The sequence below is a fragment of the Sapajus apella genome, unplaced genomic scaffold, assembly GCF_009761245.1.
Source record: "Sapajus apella isolate SASKATOON/1434 unplaced genomic scaffold, GSC_monkey_1.0 scaffold21, whole genome shotgun sequence".
Classification (NCBI taxonomy): domain Eukaryota; kingdom Metazoa; phylum Chordata; class Mammalia; order Primates; family Cebidae; genus Sapajus; species Sapajus apella.
The window spans coordinates 19,654,452-19,673,923 of NW_022436961.1; the positions used below are offsets into that span (position 1 = coordinate 19,654,452).

The following is a 19,472-nucleotide window of genomic DNA, read 5'->3' on the forward strand; positions in this document are numbered from 1 at the left end:
CAAGAGAATGGTACCAACAAGGCCTGGACCATTTAATCACCAAAAAAATAATTTGAATAACATATAAAAGAGTTGGAAACAAATATGTGATATCTTTCTATATCATGAAAGACCATACACACCTGTTCCTTTGCAATATTCATGTTAAAAAGCAGAGGAAGTGATTATCTTAGTGCACCAGGTGAGAAAAAATTAAATTTGGTTTAATGTTATCATTATCAGCACTAGCATCATCTCAGTAATAAAGGAAGAAGTTAAGCCACTTCATTCAGGCAGAGAAGTAACCATGCCACAATTATGGGACATATCCAAGAATGCATTTCATTTGAGTAATAGCTTCAAGGCTAGGGTCAGAGATGAAGACATATTGCCTCTATTGCTTAGAGTGTAGAAATTAAAAAAAAAAAAGACACCAGCAAATAACTCAGAATGTTTATTGTTAAACTTTTATATGATTAACAATAAATGTTCCACACTTTGGAAGACCAAGGCAGATGGATCACCTGAGGGCAGGAGTTTGAGACCAGCCTGGCCAACATGGTGAAACCCCGTCTCTACTAAAAATACAAAAATTAGCCAGATGTGATGGCACATGACTGTAATCCCAGCTTACTCAGGAAGCTGAGACAGGAGAATTGCTTGAACCCAGGAGGCAGAGATGGCAGTGAGCTAAAACGGTGCCACTGCACTCCAGCCTGGGAGAAAGAGAGAGACTCTGTCTCAAGAGAAAAAAAAATAAAAAATAAATTTTCCCTTGAATTAATAAACGTATGTATTGCCTATTTCTGTGAAATATATTACTATAAACTTAGTGGCTTAAAATAATATGCATTGATTATCTCACTGTTTCTGTGTGTCAGGATTTCAAGCAGGGTTTAACAGGGCCCTCAGCTCAGGGTTTCACAAATCTATAACCAGAAGACTGCATTTTTATCTTGAGGCTTGAATGGTGAACCCAAGTTCACTCAGATTGTTGGCAGAATTTAATTTCTTGCTGTTGTAGGACTGAGGTCCCCAGCTTGGGGCTCTCTGTTGACTGAAGGCTGCTCTCAGCTCCTAGAGGCCACCTGCAGTTCACCACTCCTACTTTTCCCAGCATGGCTGCTTACTTCATCAACTCAGCAATGAATCTCTAGAGTAAATCGACTAGCAAAGCAGAGTCTTAAACAGTATGATCATAGGTATGACATCCCTCCCCTTGGCTGTATTCTATTTCTGGAAGTACGTCACAAGTGCCCCACAGGGAATTACACAAAAGCATGGGCACCAAAAGGCAGGGACTGCAGAGAGGAGCACTTTCGAATCTGTCCACTACAGTCCACTGCTGGCTCCAATGATTCATGTCCCTTTTGCATGAAAAAATACATTCACTCTCTCCCAAGTTTCTCCAAAGTATCAACCCATTATAACGTATGAAAGTCCAAAATTTCATTATCTTAATCAGACGTAGCATGGCATTGACAGTGGAATAATAGACGTTGGAGACTTAGAAGGTGGGACACTGGGAAGGGATGAGGGATGAAAATGGGTTCAATGTACACTATTGGGGTCGTGGCTACACTAAAAACCCAGACTTCACCACTACACAATACATCCATGCCACAAAACTGCACTTGTACCCCATAAATTCATAAGAACAAAAAATAAATAAATTTTAGTTTGTTTTTGGTTTTTGGTGTTTTTTTTTTCTTTTTTTGAGGTGGAGTCTTGCTTTATCACCAGGCTGGAGTGCAGTCAACCTCCGCCTCCCGGATTCAAGCAATTCCCTGACTCAGCCTCCCAAGCAGCTGGATTACAGGTTTCTGCTGCCATGCCCAGCTAATTTTTGTATTTTCAGTAGAGATGGGGTTTCACCATCTTGGCCGGGCTGGTCTTGAACTCCTGACCTCGTGATCCACCTGCCTTGACCTCCCAAAGTGCTGGGATTACAGATATGAGCCACCACGCCCAGCCAATTTTAAATTAAAAAAAAAAAAAAAAAAAAAAAACAGATGTAGATTTGGAGGAGATTCCTGGGGTGTAATTAGTTAGGTACAAATTCTAGCACATCATTCTTCTCAATCTATGGCCCCATGAAACTAAAAAGGCAAGTTTTATTTCCCCAACACACCCAATGATAGAATAGGCATAAAAGCTATTAACATTTCTATTCAAAAAGAAAGAAATGGAAGGTACAAAGAAGTTACTTGTTTATAGCAATTCTGAAATCTGGTCAGAACAATGTTGGGAGTTCCTTGATGAGGTTTCAAGACCTGGGAGTAATCTTCCATGTCCCTCCCTATCTATCTGTTCTACTTTCCTTAGTTTTGGCTTTAGCTCTGGGTGGGGTTTGCCTTCAAGGCAGCACAGGGGGACGTAAAGTTCTAAACTTACATTGTTCTAAATCCCTGCTATCTCAGGGGAGAACCCATCTTTCCTTAGAGTTTCAGCAGGAATACCAGGCAGGCTTTACTTGGCTTGCTTGGATCACATGCCAATCCTTAAATACTATGGCCAACCAAGCACAGTGGCTGACTCCTATAATCCCAGCACTTTGGGAGACAGAAGTGGGTAGATAACTTCAGGTCAGGAGTTCAAGACCAGCCTGGCCAATATAGTGAAACCCCATCACTACTAAAAATACAAAAGTTAGCCAAGTGTGGCAGTGCATGCCTATAATCCCAGCAACTCAGGAGTCTGAGGCAGTAGAATTGCTTGGACCCAGGCGATGGAGGTTGTAGTGAGCCAAGATTGTGCTATGGCACTCCAGCCAGGGCAACAGAACAAGATGCTTTCTCAAAAATAAATTAATTAATAAATAAAAATAAAAAATATGGCTAAGATTATAGGTAAGACTGGCCAACCTGGGCCTTATATTTATCTCTAGAATTTAGGTTATAATTAGTCTCACTAGAACTGGACAACTTTTAAAATCCACCATCTGGCCCCTAAAATGTTTAGTTGTATTAGACAGAAAACGTTATGGCCCTGCATTACAATGGAGATTTTCAGATTTGGCTCCAAGCAACTAAAAGCTCATTTGCATGTACCTGATCCTCTAACTTCTACATCAGCTTTTCCATGCCAACTCCTTCATTGCTTCACAAATAATAAGTGCTGTATTCCAACTCCAGACATCTGCAATGGGTAGATGTAATTCCACCTGGTTCCCCAGCCCAACAGAAAGAGCAGACAGACAGCATCCCCACCAGAGGAGGGGGATTCAATACAAAAAATATATTTGAAGGAGACAAAACTCCTGCACCCCAAGCAGTGTGAACTTTAAATATCTTAAAGTGAACTTAAATATTCATGGGTGCAAAAACATTGCCTGGTTATTAACAGTTTTGAAGACATTAATGGAAGGCATTGAAAATGTATAAAAGTTTGATTTTAGAGAACCTGAGCAGAGAACCCAGACAAGCCTTCTTGGCCTCTGACCAACAGTACTGTGAGGTAATACATGGATGTTGTTTTAAGTGTCTGTGTTTGCTATAATTTGTTACATAGCAATGGAAAACTAATATAGCCCTACAAACCTCCTCCTATCAGTGTGAGTCTCTCAAACTGGTGCTTATGCTAGAAAAGATTAGATCTCACTAAGAACCCTCTCTTTAAAAAAAAAAAAAAAACCCAATAAGGGGTCAACAATATTTTAGGGTAATTGATCATCTAAAAACTCCCACTTAAAATTTTAAAATATGATTTAGAATGCAAATATATGCCAAAGGATCCAAAAGTATCTCTTAGGAACAACAGAGCTCAGTCCTCTTTGAGGTCATAATTTTTTTATTAGTCTGATTGTTGACTGTCAGAATCTTGAAATCAAGATTAATTTGGACTAAATGTCACTGGCTGCCCCCAATTATTTGGGCTAGTGGAAGCAGTATGCACTGAACACATAAAGGTTATTTAACGGACTAACTTCTTACTTACCAAGAATATGTAATGGCTTTTAAATTTTTATTATTAGAAATTAGAGATTATGTGCAGCAGGTCCTCACATAAAATCATTTCATTCAAGGTCATTTTATTATAAAGTTGATGAGAAAATGGTGCCACAGCACAGCCACTGTCTGTGTGGAGTTGGCACGTTATCTCCATGTTTGCATGGGCTTTATCCAGGTACTCCAGTTTTCTCCCATTTCCCAAAAATGTGCACATGAGTTTAATTGGTATGTCTAAGCGGTCCCTGTATGAATGTGTGTAAGTATGTATGTACGTGCATAAATGTGCCCTGGGTGGCATGACATCCTATCCAGGATGGTTCCTACCTTGTTTCTGCAGCTGCTGGAATATACTCCAGCCACTTACGACCCTGCACTTGAATAAGAGAGTTGAAAAAAGAATGAATGGATACAAATTATTGTAAAATAAAAATTTGTCAAATAGACAATAATCATGCCAGCACAGGGCAATAGATGACGTAGGAAAGTACTCAGCAAGCCCACCACATTTATTGTTTGTTTCTGAACTGCATGGTGGTAAGAGGTGCTCCCAAACATTTTGCTTTGCCAACATTTATTCCTTGATTTAACCTACTACCACTATAACAACCGTCATTTATTGATTCACCAAAAATTGAGTAAATAATCAGCATCACATTATGTTTTAAATGAATCTATCTTAAATGTATGTGTGACTCACATTTATTTCATTGTTCAAAATTAAAGGTGTTTTGGGTCTTTAGTGTGAAAGTTAAGCATATAAACTGAGTCATTCATGTCATGTCCAACTAAAACAGAGTCAAGAAGCCAGTGGGAAGAAAAAACTCAGGGCATATAATCATTGCCCCAAGAATATAATTCTCTGAAATCCTGGCTGCTGAAACTACCTGCTGTAACTCAAAACCAGTTCATCTAATAGCTACGGAAACAACCTGTTAGGACTCTAAGACTAGCTTTATCCACTGCAGTCACTCATCAGTCAGAGCTTGTCAGCTCCCCACATTTTACTAGTGCCAATCGAACCTTCTTTCAAAATGATACAGAACATTTCTCCTTTTTGTGAAACCTCTAACCTTCTCTTTGTTCTCGGACATAACAAAGATCTACATGGCTATTCTTGCTTTCCCAACAAAATGTTAAGCTTAGAGATGCAGCTCTAAATTTTTATTTTGATTTAGTCAGAGATTTGGTGATATTTTTGAGATCAGAAATATGCCATAGCCATGTTATATAAATTATCTCACAGTAAAACTGATTGCATTGGTCAGGTATGGTGGCTCATGCCTGTAATCCCAGCACTTTGGGAGGCTGAGGCAGGTGGATCACAAGGTCAAGAGACTGATCGAGACCATCCTGGTCAACATAGTGAAACCTCATCTTTAATAAAAAGACGAAAAAAATAAAATTAGCTGGGCGTGGTGGTGTGCACCTGTAGTCCCAGGTACTAGGGAGGCTGAGGCAGGAGAATTGGTTGAATCCAGGAGGCAGAGGTTGCAGTGAGCTGAGATTAGGCCACTGCACTGCAGTCTGGAGACAGAGGCAGACTGTGTCTCGAAAAATATATATTGGTTTCATTATATGTCATTTCGCTTAATATCACAGCTTCCAAGAATATATCAATAACATTAAGTGAGTACTCATTATATTTGTAGGCCTAACAACTTTTCTATTGAAGTCAGGCTTTTGGTGTATATGAGATATTTCTGATGATTAGCTAATTCACAAAACTGGAAATTGCCATAACTGCATTATAAATGTAAGTGATAGCCTGAATGGCTTTCTTATTTGATACTCTAAGTGTATGATAGATCTATAATCTCACAAACGATTGGTGGCTTTAAATTTCTTGTTTTGTAACACAGGAACAGAAAACCAAACACCACATGTTCTCACTCCTAAGTGGGAGTTAAACAACAAGAACAATGGGCACAGGGAGGGGAGCATCACACACCCGGGCCTGTCGGGTGGTGGGGGAGAAGGGGAGGGAGACCATTAGGACCAATACTTAATGCATGCAGCGCTTAAAACCCAGAGGTTAATAGGTGCAGCAAACCTCCATGGCACATGTATACCTATGTTAAAAACCTGCACTTTCTGCACACGTATCCCAGAACTTAAAGTAAAATAAAAAATAAATAAATAAAATAAATTCCTTGTTTCAACATTGCATTTGTCTGAAAACCAAATCTTTTATAATCAACAGACCAAGAGTTTCCTCTATCCCCATGTGCTAAGATTTCTCTTATCATTGCAAAAAAATATAGAGAAGTTTGGCAATTGGTAGTTAATATTCCAAGAAAAAAAGAATGAAAAATGTAAGTTAATTTATAATTACTAATATTACATTTTAAATGAAGAAAATAAAAATAAAGAGAAAAGAAGAATAACTAATAGATGATGTCTCTCCCTAGCATCCTGAGAATAAATTATTTTCAAAATCTTGCTTTGATAATAAATTCTTCTTATCCCTCCATGTATAAGTTAATTAATAAGTTCACATATCACTTCCATTTAGTAGTATCAAGTAAAATCTCTTTGAATACCCAATAATCATTTCTTCAAATAGTGTCAGTTCAGCAAAGGCAAATTATTTTTCTGACATAGGAATGGATGCCAATATATAGTTACAAGTTTAGCCACCAGCATCATTTTGCAAAAGACTTAAAATATTTGCTTAATGCTTGCCTAAAGGCGTGTATTTTAACTATGGATGTCAAACATTGAACCAAAAGTAGTTTTTTTCCCTTTTTAGTTTATAGATAAAAGTAAAAATGGAGTTATTTTGAAGATTATTAAATTACTACTGCTAAACTTTTATTATTTTTTATATTCATAAAACAAAGAGATTTTGAGCTAAACCATTTCATTCTCTATCTCTCCCATATACACACCTGAGTGCACACCCAACTCTTCACATACACACAGATTCACATATAGCTTTATTAAAGTCATATGTTGAACTCTCTCCTCTCACCCCACACATCAGCATTAATTTATATAAGTATGAGAAGGTGAATGAATAAAGAAATAAGATGACATTAAAGTAATAGTCTTGTCATTCAAAGTATGCTTCAAGATCTAGCAGCATCAAGCATCACCTGGGACATTATAAAAAGGCAAAATCCCAGACCATCCTCTAATAAAAACCTTCAGGTGATTCACATATACATTAAAAGTTAGAAACACTGTTCCAGACTAGTAACTCTCAAAATGGGGTCAACATCATCTAGGAAACTAGGTGAAACTAGAGATAGAAAATTTTTAGACCCCACCCTAGAACTACACATCAGAAACTCTGGGGGTAGAGGCCAGCAATCCATATCTTACCCAGCTCTCTGGGTTGGTAAAGAGTGGCAGCTGGTCCTGTTATCATGACCACATGCCCAACCATGAGGGCGGTGGCATTGGTAACAAATAAATAAAACCAGGAAATAAAACCTCAGAACTTCTACAAATCTACCAGAATTTGTATCTGTTTAGCTTTCTAAACTCATCTGCGCCACTCTTCCAATAGTTCACTAAGCTCCAGCCACAAAGCTATTTCCTGTCTTAGGAACCCCAGACTCACCCGGGTTCTTATCCTTCCTCCCTGGAAGGTTCTTATCCTTCTCTTGACATGGCTAGCCCCTTCATACCCTTTAGGGCCCATCAGAAATGTCATCTCCCTAGAAAAGCTTTCTCTAACTCATCCTTAATTTGTTCTTTCTTTGTCTGAACCTTTTTTTCCTCAAAGAATAAATCACAATTCGTAATTAAGCTATTTGTTTGTTTATTTGTTTACTATCTGTCTTTCCTACCAGCCATTAGGCTCCACGATATAGGGCCCACCTCTACCTGAATCACCCCATTTCCCCTACTGCCTAACACAGTGTCTGGTGTATAGTAGCCTTTAATGAACATTTGCTGTACCAGGCATGGTGGCTTACACCTATAATCTCAACACTTTGGGAGGCTGAGGTGGGAACATCACTTGAGGCCAGGAGTTTGAGATAAGACTGGGTAACATAGCAAGACTCTACCTCTACCAAAAAAAAAAAAATTAATTAAAAAAGGAAATTTAAAAAAAAAAAATCTTCACTAAATAAATGGCTAAATAACAGATATAACGACAAGAATACCAGATTCAGGTAGATGGGGACTTACCATTGTTAATGGAGGTGCCACAAAGACTCATTCTTTCTACAGTCATACTGGGTGAAAGAAATGGTCTTTGCCACACTGAATTAAAAAAATAAGTAAACATAAGTTGACTGTAATGTTCAATACTTTTCAACATTAGAAGTTCTTTAAATAACAAAGTCTTTCTCTAGGACATTTAGAATTTTGTCATTTTTTAAAATGCTATATATATAGGAGAACTTTCAAGTCAAAACATTAAATTAAAATGTTTAATTCCCTTTTGAATGTGTGTTGAATACAAATCAGTAAAGCATTTTTCTAGGCCAAAAGGAACCAATGTTACATTTAGAAGGCAAGGCAATTGATTGCATAAAAAATATAATCTACCCTATGTTTTTAAAAAGAAATTCAAAATCTGTATGGTTAATGTGGTATAGTAATGTCTTCTTTACAAAGCAAGACACCACAATAAAGTAATGGCACAATAAAGAAACGTTTGTTGTTTTTTACTCTTTGTATTATCTTCATATCCCAGTAAAAAATAAACTCTTTAATAAATAAATATATAATAAATATTTTCAAATTGAAAATGTATAAATAGGTCCATTCTTTTAAAAAACGTTCTGTCTTGGTATGGCATGTTTCATAGTTCATAGTTTCACTCAGGTTTTGTTTTCTTTAGTTTTAACATATAATGCCATAGCCAGTGAATTCTACAAGGTCCTCAGAATATATGTAGCAATGGTCTTGGCTAACTAAGTCAATCCATTTCTTCAACATGAAGTCTCTATTGTTAACATAAATCTTAAAGTAAACATAATGCAGAGAGGTGAGGCACCAGCAGCAACCATGTGGGGGTTCCCATTATCCACAACTTGACAGATTATTGGCTTCAGTCTACTGGTAAGGACTGAGCCAATGTATCTAAGGGAACTTAATCCAACTATAAAGAGTGATCATCATCTATTTCTGGTCAAAATGTTTTTTTGTTTTTTTTTCAATATTCTTTCCAAATTCAGCCTCCCAGTAGAAAATAGACTCTAATATTCTGAAAGTCTTCTTGGGTTATTATTTATGATGGGAACTGTGATAAAAAAAGAATAGCTGTGGTTTGACTCTTTCATAAAGTCACTATCACACTTCAAGTGTACATCAGTAGGTCCTTGTACAATTCTGGAACTCTTTCTGGATCCACTGGTCTAGGTAAGAAATGTGTAAACTTCTGATGTCTTTTGGACCTGGCACCGTCTCTAGGAGTTCCGTCTTTGTTAAGTGCCACAAAATACCTGCGGCCAGTGTCTCCATGTTTATATATGTTGGATGAATAGGTGTTGTACCAGTTCTCTTCAAATTGCTCCCTAAAGATGCATTCGGAAGTAAGTTTCTCCTGAAACAGAGAAGATAACTATTATTTTTTAAAAAAATACCTTTGAGATAATTTCTTTACAAGTTTTAACTCTATATTTTCATTTATTTGCCTATCACTACATCCTTGTCAAAGAAAGAAAAAGGTTAAACTGGTTTTGCTTTGTTTTAGTTCATATGTTATCTCTCATTTTTCATACAAGTGACTTCATCTGGCAGTATACTTTAAAGCAGCAGTCCCCAACATTTTTGGCATCAGGGACCAGTTTCGTGGAAGACAATTTTTCCATGGACCAGGAGGAGGAGGGGGAATGGTTTCAGGATTATTCAGGCGCATTACATTTATTGTGCACTTCATCCCTATTGTTATTACATTGTAATATATAAAAAGATAATGATGCAACTCATCATAATATAGAATCAGTGGGATCCCTGTGCTAGTCTTCCCGCATCTAGACAGTCCCATCTGGAGGTGATGGGACACAGTGACAGATCATCAAGCATTAGATTCTCATAAGAAGCATGCAACCTAGATCTCTTGCATGCACAGTTCACAATAGGGTTCATGCTCCTATGAGAATCTAATCCTGCAACTGATCTGACAGGAGGCGGAGCTTAGGTGGTAATATGAGCAATGGAGAGCAGCTGCAAATACAGAAGAAGCTTCACTCACTTGCCTGCTGCTCACCTCCTGCTGTGCAGCCCAGTTTCTAACAGGCCACTGACTTGTACCAGTCCATAGCCCAGGGGTGGTGACCCCTCCTTTAAAGAACTTTAAGTCAAATGTCAATTCCCAATTTTATTTTCAAATACTTAACAAATACCCTGAATTTTCTCATGTCCCATATTATCACCCTACTATCACTATCACTACCAAGCAGACCTGTAGTTTACCTTTTTCCATCATTAGATGCTAGAGTTCTACCTATCAAGCCTCTATTCTCACCTTGGAACATTTCAAGATCTTGCTAAGAAACAAATTCCAAATTCAAGATCATCACTCCAAATCATATATCTTCTCTTTATGAACTTACTAAATTGTCTAATGATACATTCTCCATGATTAACTTTTACCTGGATCTCTTACTACTAAGATAAAAGTCCAGTGACTTATCATCTTTTCAAAATGGACTGTATATTGTCCTAAGGGATAAACCACAGTTGCTTTTTTTAAATCTAACATATACATGAATATTGTATGCATGATTTTTTTCTATTGTAATTCTATTAATTTTACTATAATTCTACACTTATGATTATCATACTGTGCGTTGTTTTTCTTTGTTCTGACCTGACAGGAAGCCTAGAAAAAAAAACAAGTTTTACCCTTACAAAGGACAGATATTTGTCTATTTCAATATCATCACCAATTTTTCTCAGTGCATATTAAGACTCTAACTGAATACTGTGGTTCCAGTTGATCTTTTAAGAAAAAAGAAGGCACTAGATAGTGCCATCTGCTTAATCATAAAAATAATTACAGAGACTTCAATTCGAGAAGATTGTTCACATAAAAAGAGGTGTGGGATACTGGCATGTATTTTTATCTTACCAATTCTTATAAAAGCATATAAGCAAGGGTGTACAAATAAAAAATGTTAACAATGAAAGAGAAATATTCATATTGTTGTATTAGGTAGAGTATTATATTGTCCTGTTATTTAAATTCTGACATTGCTATTGCAGCTTTGTTCTAAAAATAAAACTTATACTGATGAAATATTAACCTGAAAAATATAACTTAAGTACCATATTTAAACTTTCATAGTAGACCCACAGACATGCACTTATCCATAGCAGCAAGTTAAAAATTGCCCAATACAACTTTGAGTGAGCCCATGGCTGTGGTAATTTTTAAGACTACAGGCATAGAAGAACCAGTGTGTCTGCCATCTTCTCTTGGTACTTGCAGTATCTCACAACTTTATTCACTTATTTTCTACATACAAAGGTCAGCAAGTAAGTGGTGTATATTTAGCTGTGGAAGATGATAACAGGTAGAGAAAGTTTACCTTAAATAAACATAAAGGTGAGAGAGTCTAACATGGCAAGAAAAAAAATTCTCCCATTTAACTCTGTCTCTGGAGGGAATGATCAAAATACAGAGGAAACTAGAAAGACTGAAAATAATGTGTAGGAAGAGCTAGTGAGCTGAAGGCAAATTTTTAAAATTTTAATTTTTAAAATTAACTTGTATAGTTCAGAGAAGAAAAAGCACTTTATAATTCATTAAATACAACAGCCAAATATCAATATCAATAATGGTTGGGGATTTTAAAAATATAACTGGGTTACTAGACTCTTGCCCAGACACATGGAGATTTAGCAGGATATAGATTTCTAATTTCTACATAAGTATATTTGATATTCTTCTAACAGACATTATTGGTAGACATTTTAATTACATATAGGATAGTCATTATTTTAAGAATTACAACAATAATAAAAAATAGAAATAATACATACTGATCCATAGAGTTCTCCTTTGTCATTCATTCCAAGATAGAGACCACTGTCCACACCTCTAATACTGACCAGTCCCACTGCCACACTGATGAATTCCAAAATACCTGCATATGTGAACAATTTACAAAAACATTGTTTTATATTTATGAATGAGCATATAACTAACAAAAATCTTCCAAATAGTAACAGAAATTGGCCATTATTGTTAATATAATGATACATACGTAGAAGTCCTCTGTAAACTGGAAACAGCTAGGCAATTATTTTATGGCAGATGAAAAAAAGACAAAAAAAGAAAAAAATTGCTCATCATATGTGATGAGCCAAGTATAAAGGGGACCCCAGAGAACCTCTGACCAGCCAGTGCACTGGGACAACGGGATGGAGTCTTGGGAAATTCACGTGCTTTGCAACAGGGAGACACCCGGCCCTTCCTGTAACCGGGTGGTAACCTGGGATTCAATCTGTGAGATGGGGGCCTGGTAACAGGAACCTCTCTTGCTTTGCTTATTTTTTTCTTCTTTTTGTCCAATAAATTCCATTTTTCTCATCCTTCTACGTGTCCATGAGCCTACTCTTTTCTGGTCATGTGACAAGGACGTCTGCTTTTAACTGAACTAAGGAGAAAGTCCTACAACAGTGGCATAATATGAAGGATGTGAAACCTTACACCAGAGTGAGCTGCGTTTAAAATCCAGTTCAGGAACTTACTAACTGAGTAGGCAAGTCATTTGTCTTCTTTGAACTTTAATCTCCTCATATGCAAAATGGATAAAATGCCTCCCTAAAGGAGATGGGTGAGGATTTTTTTCTGCACATACATTTAGGCATTCAACAAATGGAAGCTATTATTATTAGAAATTGTTTATAATAGCAGTATTCTCAGTTTTCCATGATCCCCTTAGTTAATTGTAACCATTTTCTATTCATTGTTTGTTTTTATTTACAATAAATCATATCAATCTGTTTCTAGGAGTAGCAGCATCCCTTATTGGGTATTAACAGTGATTTATAGTTAATAAAGGGTATCTATTTCTATTTTCTCATCTGGACTTAAAAAACAAGCCCTTAAAACAAATAGAGAAGATATTATTATCCCGATATTACATATAAAGAAACTAAGGCTCAGAAAGGTTTACTGACTTGCCTAAGGGACATGATGTTTGTAACTGGTAGAACTGATACTTAAACTTCCATTCTCAGCCCTAATTCAGTTTCTTCTTCAGGACACTGTTTCTTGAGGACAAGACAGTAGTTTCAAGACTTTATAGATTACATAACATGCTATGTTTCCTGCTATATAATTTTTAAAATCAAATTGCATAGTTCAGAGAAGAAAAAGGACTTTATAATTCATTAAATTTAACAGCCAAATATAATGAATTTAGCATGCAAGTAGATTTGCTATCAATAACTTTCTAGAATTATTTCCATTTATCAGTAGATAAACTAAGAGCAAAAACTCTTCCCTAAATATGCTGATACACCATAGTTTAAAAACTACACACTTAATGTCTCCCTCTGAATCACCCTTTTTTTTTTCTGCACACACTAAATTTTGGACTAATGCCTTTGTCTCATTCTTCCCTCTTTGACTCTGCTGAAAAAGCATAGCTGTGCTTTCTATGCTTGGAGCTACCTTCCTCAATAGCATACTACCTTCACCCCTTCACCCCATCCTGAGCTCTACAAACAGTATAAATGTGTACCATTTAGCCTGACTCTTGCTCTTAAGTCATTTCTTGATTTATTGTACAAGTTCCTGTTTGGACACGTGATACTCCCAAGGCCAAGGGAAAGTACAGAATCTGACTATTTGCTGATATGCAGGGCTCTATTCTATCCAAAGCCTAATTCACTCTTTGGCAGAAACATAGATTCTTACCAAGACAAATGAGCTCTTTCAAACTATTAGGAGATCATGTAGAACACTAGAGCTATCAAGGATCTTACAGCAACAATACTCTGCTAAATAGTCTCTAAGTGGCTTGAAAGAGCCAGGATCCCTCATTGAAAGCCTAACGTAGAAAGAAGATAAGATATAGCAAGAAGGCTCAGACTCCATGGGACAGCCATCATAATGACAAATACAGAGGTGGGGAGTGAAGGAAAATCAAACTCACAGCCAAGTTCATTAGCAAAAGAGTCCTGACAGATACAAAAACATAGGCCCAAAACATAATTGGCAGAAAATATATATATTAATGTAATTTCATTCAGGATATAATTACAAATGTATAGTTACTTCGTATTGAATGTTACATTCAAATTAAAAAGTGTACTGTAGCTGAAATGCAACTTAATTCCCTTTAAGTATCTGATTAACATTAAGATTCTCTTGTCTTGCAAAGAACAGGAACTGATTAAGTGATTAGAATGTAGAATGGAATAAGTTTTCAACTACAATAAAATAAAGCTTTAATTTCCATATAAGCTAATTATCTAACAGATCTCACAAAGTGTTCATTTTTCTTGGAAAACTAAAAGGTAAACCACCTATACTTTAATTCTTATCTTAATGCTGTCATCTTGCCAAAAAATATGCAGTTGTAGAAAGACAAAAGATTACATATGTTCTTAGAATAATTATATGCAATAGTTTTAACTTAATTAAACAATATTCAAAACCTTATATATAACCAGGCATAAATAATTTGGCAATGGCTCATGGGACTGATGGGAAAAAGGTTACGCGTTTTTTAGTCACACTTTTAAATTCTGATCCTTTTTCTCCTTGAGGAAATAGTATACCACATAGTAATTTGTAATCATTTGATTCTTAAATGAGATTTGACAAGTCTTTCTTATTCAGAATATGAGGTGGCAACCAAGCTAATTCCTTTACAAAGAGCAGACATGAAAAACTTTCCTTAAGAGGTAATCACAGATTTTAGATAGATTTTCTAATGCCCAGTGTCCCATAAAAAGGCTTGGAGGTACTTTGTCTTTCTGGTATCACTTTCAAAGCCAGCCTTTTTAATAATCATAATAAACAGGTGAGTCAACCCACAATGCAACCACATCAGACAAATCTATGGAGAATAGTGGAGAATAAAGGAAAAGCCTTTAAAGAAATATGTTTGATCTCAGGCTAAACTTTTTTTTTTTAAGAAATGATTCCATGTTTACGTATTAAAGTCTTCCTACTGTACTACTGTGCAGAAAACCTCCATTATAAATACAGAGGTATGACCAAATTAGTATAAAATTGGCAAAAAAAATAAAGTTATTTCCTTTAAATCTCAAATAGCCATCCCTGAGTTTTTCAAAATTGTCACTCTGATAACAAAGATAAGAGTTTTTTAAAAATTAAAAAATAATTTAATAGTAACTGAAGCACTAGCAAAAGAAGGCAAACAAACAGAAGCATACAATAGGTTGAACATAAATTTTCTTCTTACCTACACTCTCTCAGAGTAAATTATGATGTCGAAGCTATTGAAGGCCACTAGAATACACTATAATATGTCATAAGGAGGCCATTCACTCCTTTTGGTTCCCAGAGTAATCTAGGTTATCTTCCTTTTGTTTAACAGTGAGTATTTTGTTCCTATACATAGCCTCCCACTATAGAGTGACTTACACTGGCACAAATTCAATCTGTCATTTTTATTTTTTTTTTTTTTTGCAACTACTAAATAATTAACACAAGTTTAGCAAAAACAAAATGTGCTAGCAGGATAATTCTGATATGCAACTTCCATTCCTAAAGAAATGCCATTAAATGCCATGAATGAATGTTAACAAGTTTACAAATATTTACTTATCTCTCCCCATAGGGTCAGTCTTATAAATAGACACAAAGCAGAAAAGACCTATTTTTCTTCTGTTATTGAGGCGATTATAGTTTAATAATTACAAGTGTCTTAAAAGTAGAATTTCCAAGACTACACTGTGTATTCCAGGGTGAAAGTCTGAATATTACCTAAGCTTAACTTCTACCTGCTCTGCCTTTAAGTATTATCATATTTGTGTTTATTTCTAAATCTTTCTGGTAGTTGGAAGATTTTTCTGTAATGCGTGGAGTGAAGTCATCTTTAAAGGCAAGAGAACTGAGCCACCTGGTATCAGTAAAGTCCTTCAGGGCCAGGCATGGTGGCTCATGCCTGTAATCCCAGTACTTTGGAAAGCCCAAGGCAGGAAGATTGCCCGAGGCCAGGAGTTTAAAAAACTCAAGCCTCCTCAATTTAAAAACCACTTTCTAAAAGTGACCTCAGGTTGGCCACTAGGTCATGACACTCTTGACTGATGGTCAATGGGAATTTGGAAGAGATCAGTGGAAGCCGCAAACATGTGGGTTTTAAAAAGTTAATTTTCTAAGCCTTTAAGTGCTACCAAACGACCACCACATGCTTATTTCTATATCTAGAGTTACAAATGCCCCCATCAAACTGAGATTTACACTTCTCCAAAGTTTTAATGAGTCCTACAAGCCAAGAAAGGAATAATTATAAGAACAAGGCAGTGAGGATGAGATAAGAGAGGGCCATTCAGAGATGGGTGGATTCTCAAAGAATGCTATTGCACTACGGATAGTGGCTGACAAATTAATGGAATCTTTTTTTAAAATGTAATGAATTTTTCCAGTGATATCTGAGGATCAAAATCCTTTGAGATTGCTTGCAGGTTAACTCTAATAGAATGGAAACTTCAGCTATGGGGGAAAGATCCTGGGATATTAGAACCGGAGAGCACCTAAAAGAGGTCATATAATTTAACCCCATCTTTGTACAGAAAAGAAGCCTCAGACTGATGAGGGCACTTTCTAGTTACACAGCTAGTTAGGAAGTCATTAACAGGAGAGACCCTCCCAATCTAGTACCTTAACAGACACTGCCTTAAAAATCGTTTGCTTGTTTCTTTCTTTTAACCCCTTCTCTTCCTAGGCACTGCTGGAGGTATTCTGAAATACGTCCCTCTGTGTTCTCACCCATATCTTCTTTCGCTTTCCCATTTCCTCTTTCCTAAGGTCAACACCAAGATCCTTGCTTTCAGGTTGCACAATTTCTAAAGAGGAGCCTGGCTGAAAAACTGGGCATGCTCAGTAGCCCGGCAGTCTTCCCCCTCCGCCACCCCTCCCCCATTCCTTTTCTTTTCTCAGCCAGGTGGAACTTAGGCGCTCAGAGAATCTCAGACAGGTGAGCCCGACGGTAGCGAAGCTGCCCACGCAAAGTTAATCTGCTACCTCTTTGGGTGAACATTTGCAGGTCTCTAGGTAGACGCGTAAAGGCTCGCCACCCAGGCCAAGAGCGACGACCTGGGCAAGCAGCAGCCCCGGGTGCATAATCAGCTGCGTAACAGTGGGGCAAGCTTAAAGAACCGCAGTTTTTCCTGTACTTAATTTTTGTAAAGTGGAAGGCATGGGGGAAAATGAGAAAGGAAATCGGAGAAAAACATATAGGGATTTTTTTTTACACTGCCTGCGAGGTAAGCAGTGCAGAACTGTGATGCCTAGTGCACCAGGTCTTGGTGTCTCCGGCAGTGGGAAGAGCAAGGGGAAGAAGGCAGGAAGGAGCCTGCGGAGCGCCCACCCTTTCCCCTGCCGCCCCCAGTGTCTGGAGCTGCTGCCCGGCTAGAGGCTGCGGCGACAAACGGGCAGGAAAATTTCTGCCGGTGCCTGCTCTGGCCCGCCCTTCAGCCCCAGCCTGCAACTTGCACCGGATGGGTCCAGGGGAGCTCCGGGCTCCGCGCAGTGCTGACGCCCTTGGCAGGGAGGTGCACGGGGAGGGGACGAGGATCCCAGCTGGGGCGCGGGTGGGGGTGGGGTCGGGATGCTGGTACGTACCGAAGAGGCTGTGGTCCTGCCGGGTGCCCTGCACGCTGCCGTCGGGCAGGATCTGCAGGTGGAAGCCGGTGCGGCAGTAGAGTTGCCGGCGGCGCAGGATGCCGTGCAGGTGCGCCAGCTCCGCAGCCCCTGGCCCGCCGCGGGTGCTCCGCTCCGCTGCGCTCTTGCGCTCGCCCAGCAGGGGCGGCCGTTCTCCCGCAAGAGGCAACAGGAAATGCGAGCCCACCTGCTGGCCCAAGCCCTCCAGGCCGCCCAGAAAGCCCCCGACTTCGGCTAAGGGAGCCATGGAGGGGGAGATCCGGAACACAAAAACCCCCCCAATAAAGAGTGTTGCGGGGGTGGGATGGAGGTGGATGGAGAAAAATTATAGCAAAACGAGCGCAAAAAGTTAAGGCCCGGTGACTCCTCTGAGGTCGCTGGAGGGACTTTGCACTGAAATGGCAGGGAAGCTCTCCCTGTCTTGGAGCGATCTTCTCTCCTTGGGTAGGTGGGAGCCGGCTGCTGGCTCTGCCGAAGTATCTATAGCTGCCGCTGCCAATACTAGGACTGGGGCTGGGGGCTGGGGCTCCAACTCCGCAAACTGATCAGATCAGAGTCCTGTGTACATACACACCGAGTATATAAGCGGGTCCTCTTGACATATGCTAATCAAGTCCTTTCATGCGCGCTGGGGAGGTTCTGTTTGAAATCTTAAACCGGCCTCCTCTCAACACGTTTTTGCTCTTCGGAAGTGACCAAAAGAGGCCCTTGGCTCTTCTCCATCCATGCCCTGGCAAAAATCATTCCTGCACTTGGCCAAATCCAGCCAGCAACTTCGAGGAGGCGCAGTCGAGGCCCCTCTTTGGGGTTGTCTTTGGGACAGTGGTGATGCTGTTCATCTGCGGCCCTGCAACCGCCTTTGATGTGAGCTTTGCAGTGATAGATCTGCGCTAAAAAGAGCCCAACTTGGCAGGTATATAGAAGAGGAAGGGAGGAGGAGGGAAGGCGGGAGAGAGAGAGAGAGAGAGAGAGAGAGAGAGAGACAGAGAGAGGAGGGCATTGGTAGGAGGAAAAAGAAGAGGAGAATTGGACTCCTTGGGAGCCGCTGGGAGCCTGCAGTGGACAGGTGCAAAGAAAGGTAAGCCAGGGAGAAGGAAAAAGGGCGTTACCTGAGGCTTGCAGACCTGCCCAGACACACATGAAAGAAAAATCAAAGCTTTGACAGTTTAACTCACTAATTTTAAAACACTAATAAAATGTACAAACATTACTCTTTTATCATTTAGATGGGGGATTTTCTTTTCATAATCAAGGTTAGGTAAGGAACACCCTCCCTCCCCCCTTTACAACTTCCCTTTAATGTTTATCTTTACTCAGCACATAATATAACCAATATTGTCATATATATGTATATATATACACATATGTATTTTTAATTGTGTGCTAAGGTCATGAACTTCTAATTAGCATAAAATAACAATATAATCATGAATCAAAGGGTTTAGAGTAAATCCAAATAGATTGGAAAGAAATGGTTTACATTCCTATATTTTGCCATGAATAGAAAATGAAGATCTAGAATATTGTCATAAATGATGAGTGGCCTCTTGGGCCCTTATACAATCTAAGAGCACTTTCCTGTTTTACTTAGTTGCATTTTTGTAAAAGCTAGAGTTTTTGTTTACATTTTAATTACAAAATCTAAAAATAACTCAATGGAAATAGTCTTGATGCTTGATGTGTTTCGAGACTTCAAAAGTTACTGGTAAAATTGAAGAGCCTTTGTGCATATTTTTAAAATCAAAAACCATGGAAGCAAAGAAGCTAGATAC

At 38.3% G+C, this 19,472-nt stretch overlaps 1 protein-coding gene across 1 annotated transcript; it reads right to left on the minus strand.

Moving 5' to 3' along the window:
- Nucleotides 1-8,535: 8,535 nt before the first annotated feature.
- Nucleotides 8,536-19,037, minus strand: FGF20 (fibroblast growth factor 20). The gene is made up of 3 exons (XM_032288351.1): nucleotides 17,662-19,037; nucleotides 11,877-11,980; nucleotides 8,536-9,432 (listed from the first exon to the last, which is right to left on the minus strand). Exons 1-3 carry the CDS (start codon nucleotides 17,945-17,947, stop codon nucleotides 9,187-9,189), a joined length of 636 nt encoding a protein of 211 aa, XP_032144242.1. The 5' UTR covers nucleotides 17,948-19,037; the 3' UTR covers nucleotides 8,536-9,186.
- Nucleotides 19,038-19,472: the final 435 nt, after the last annotated feature.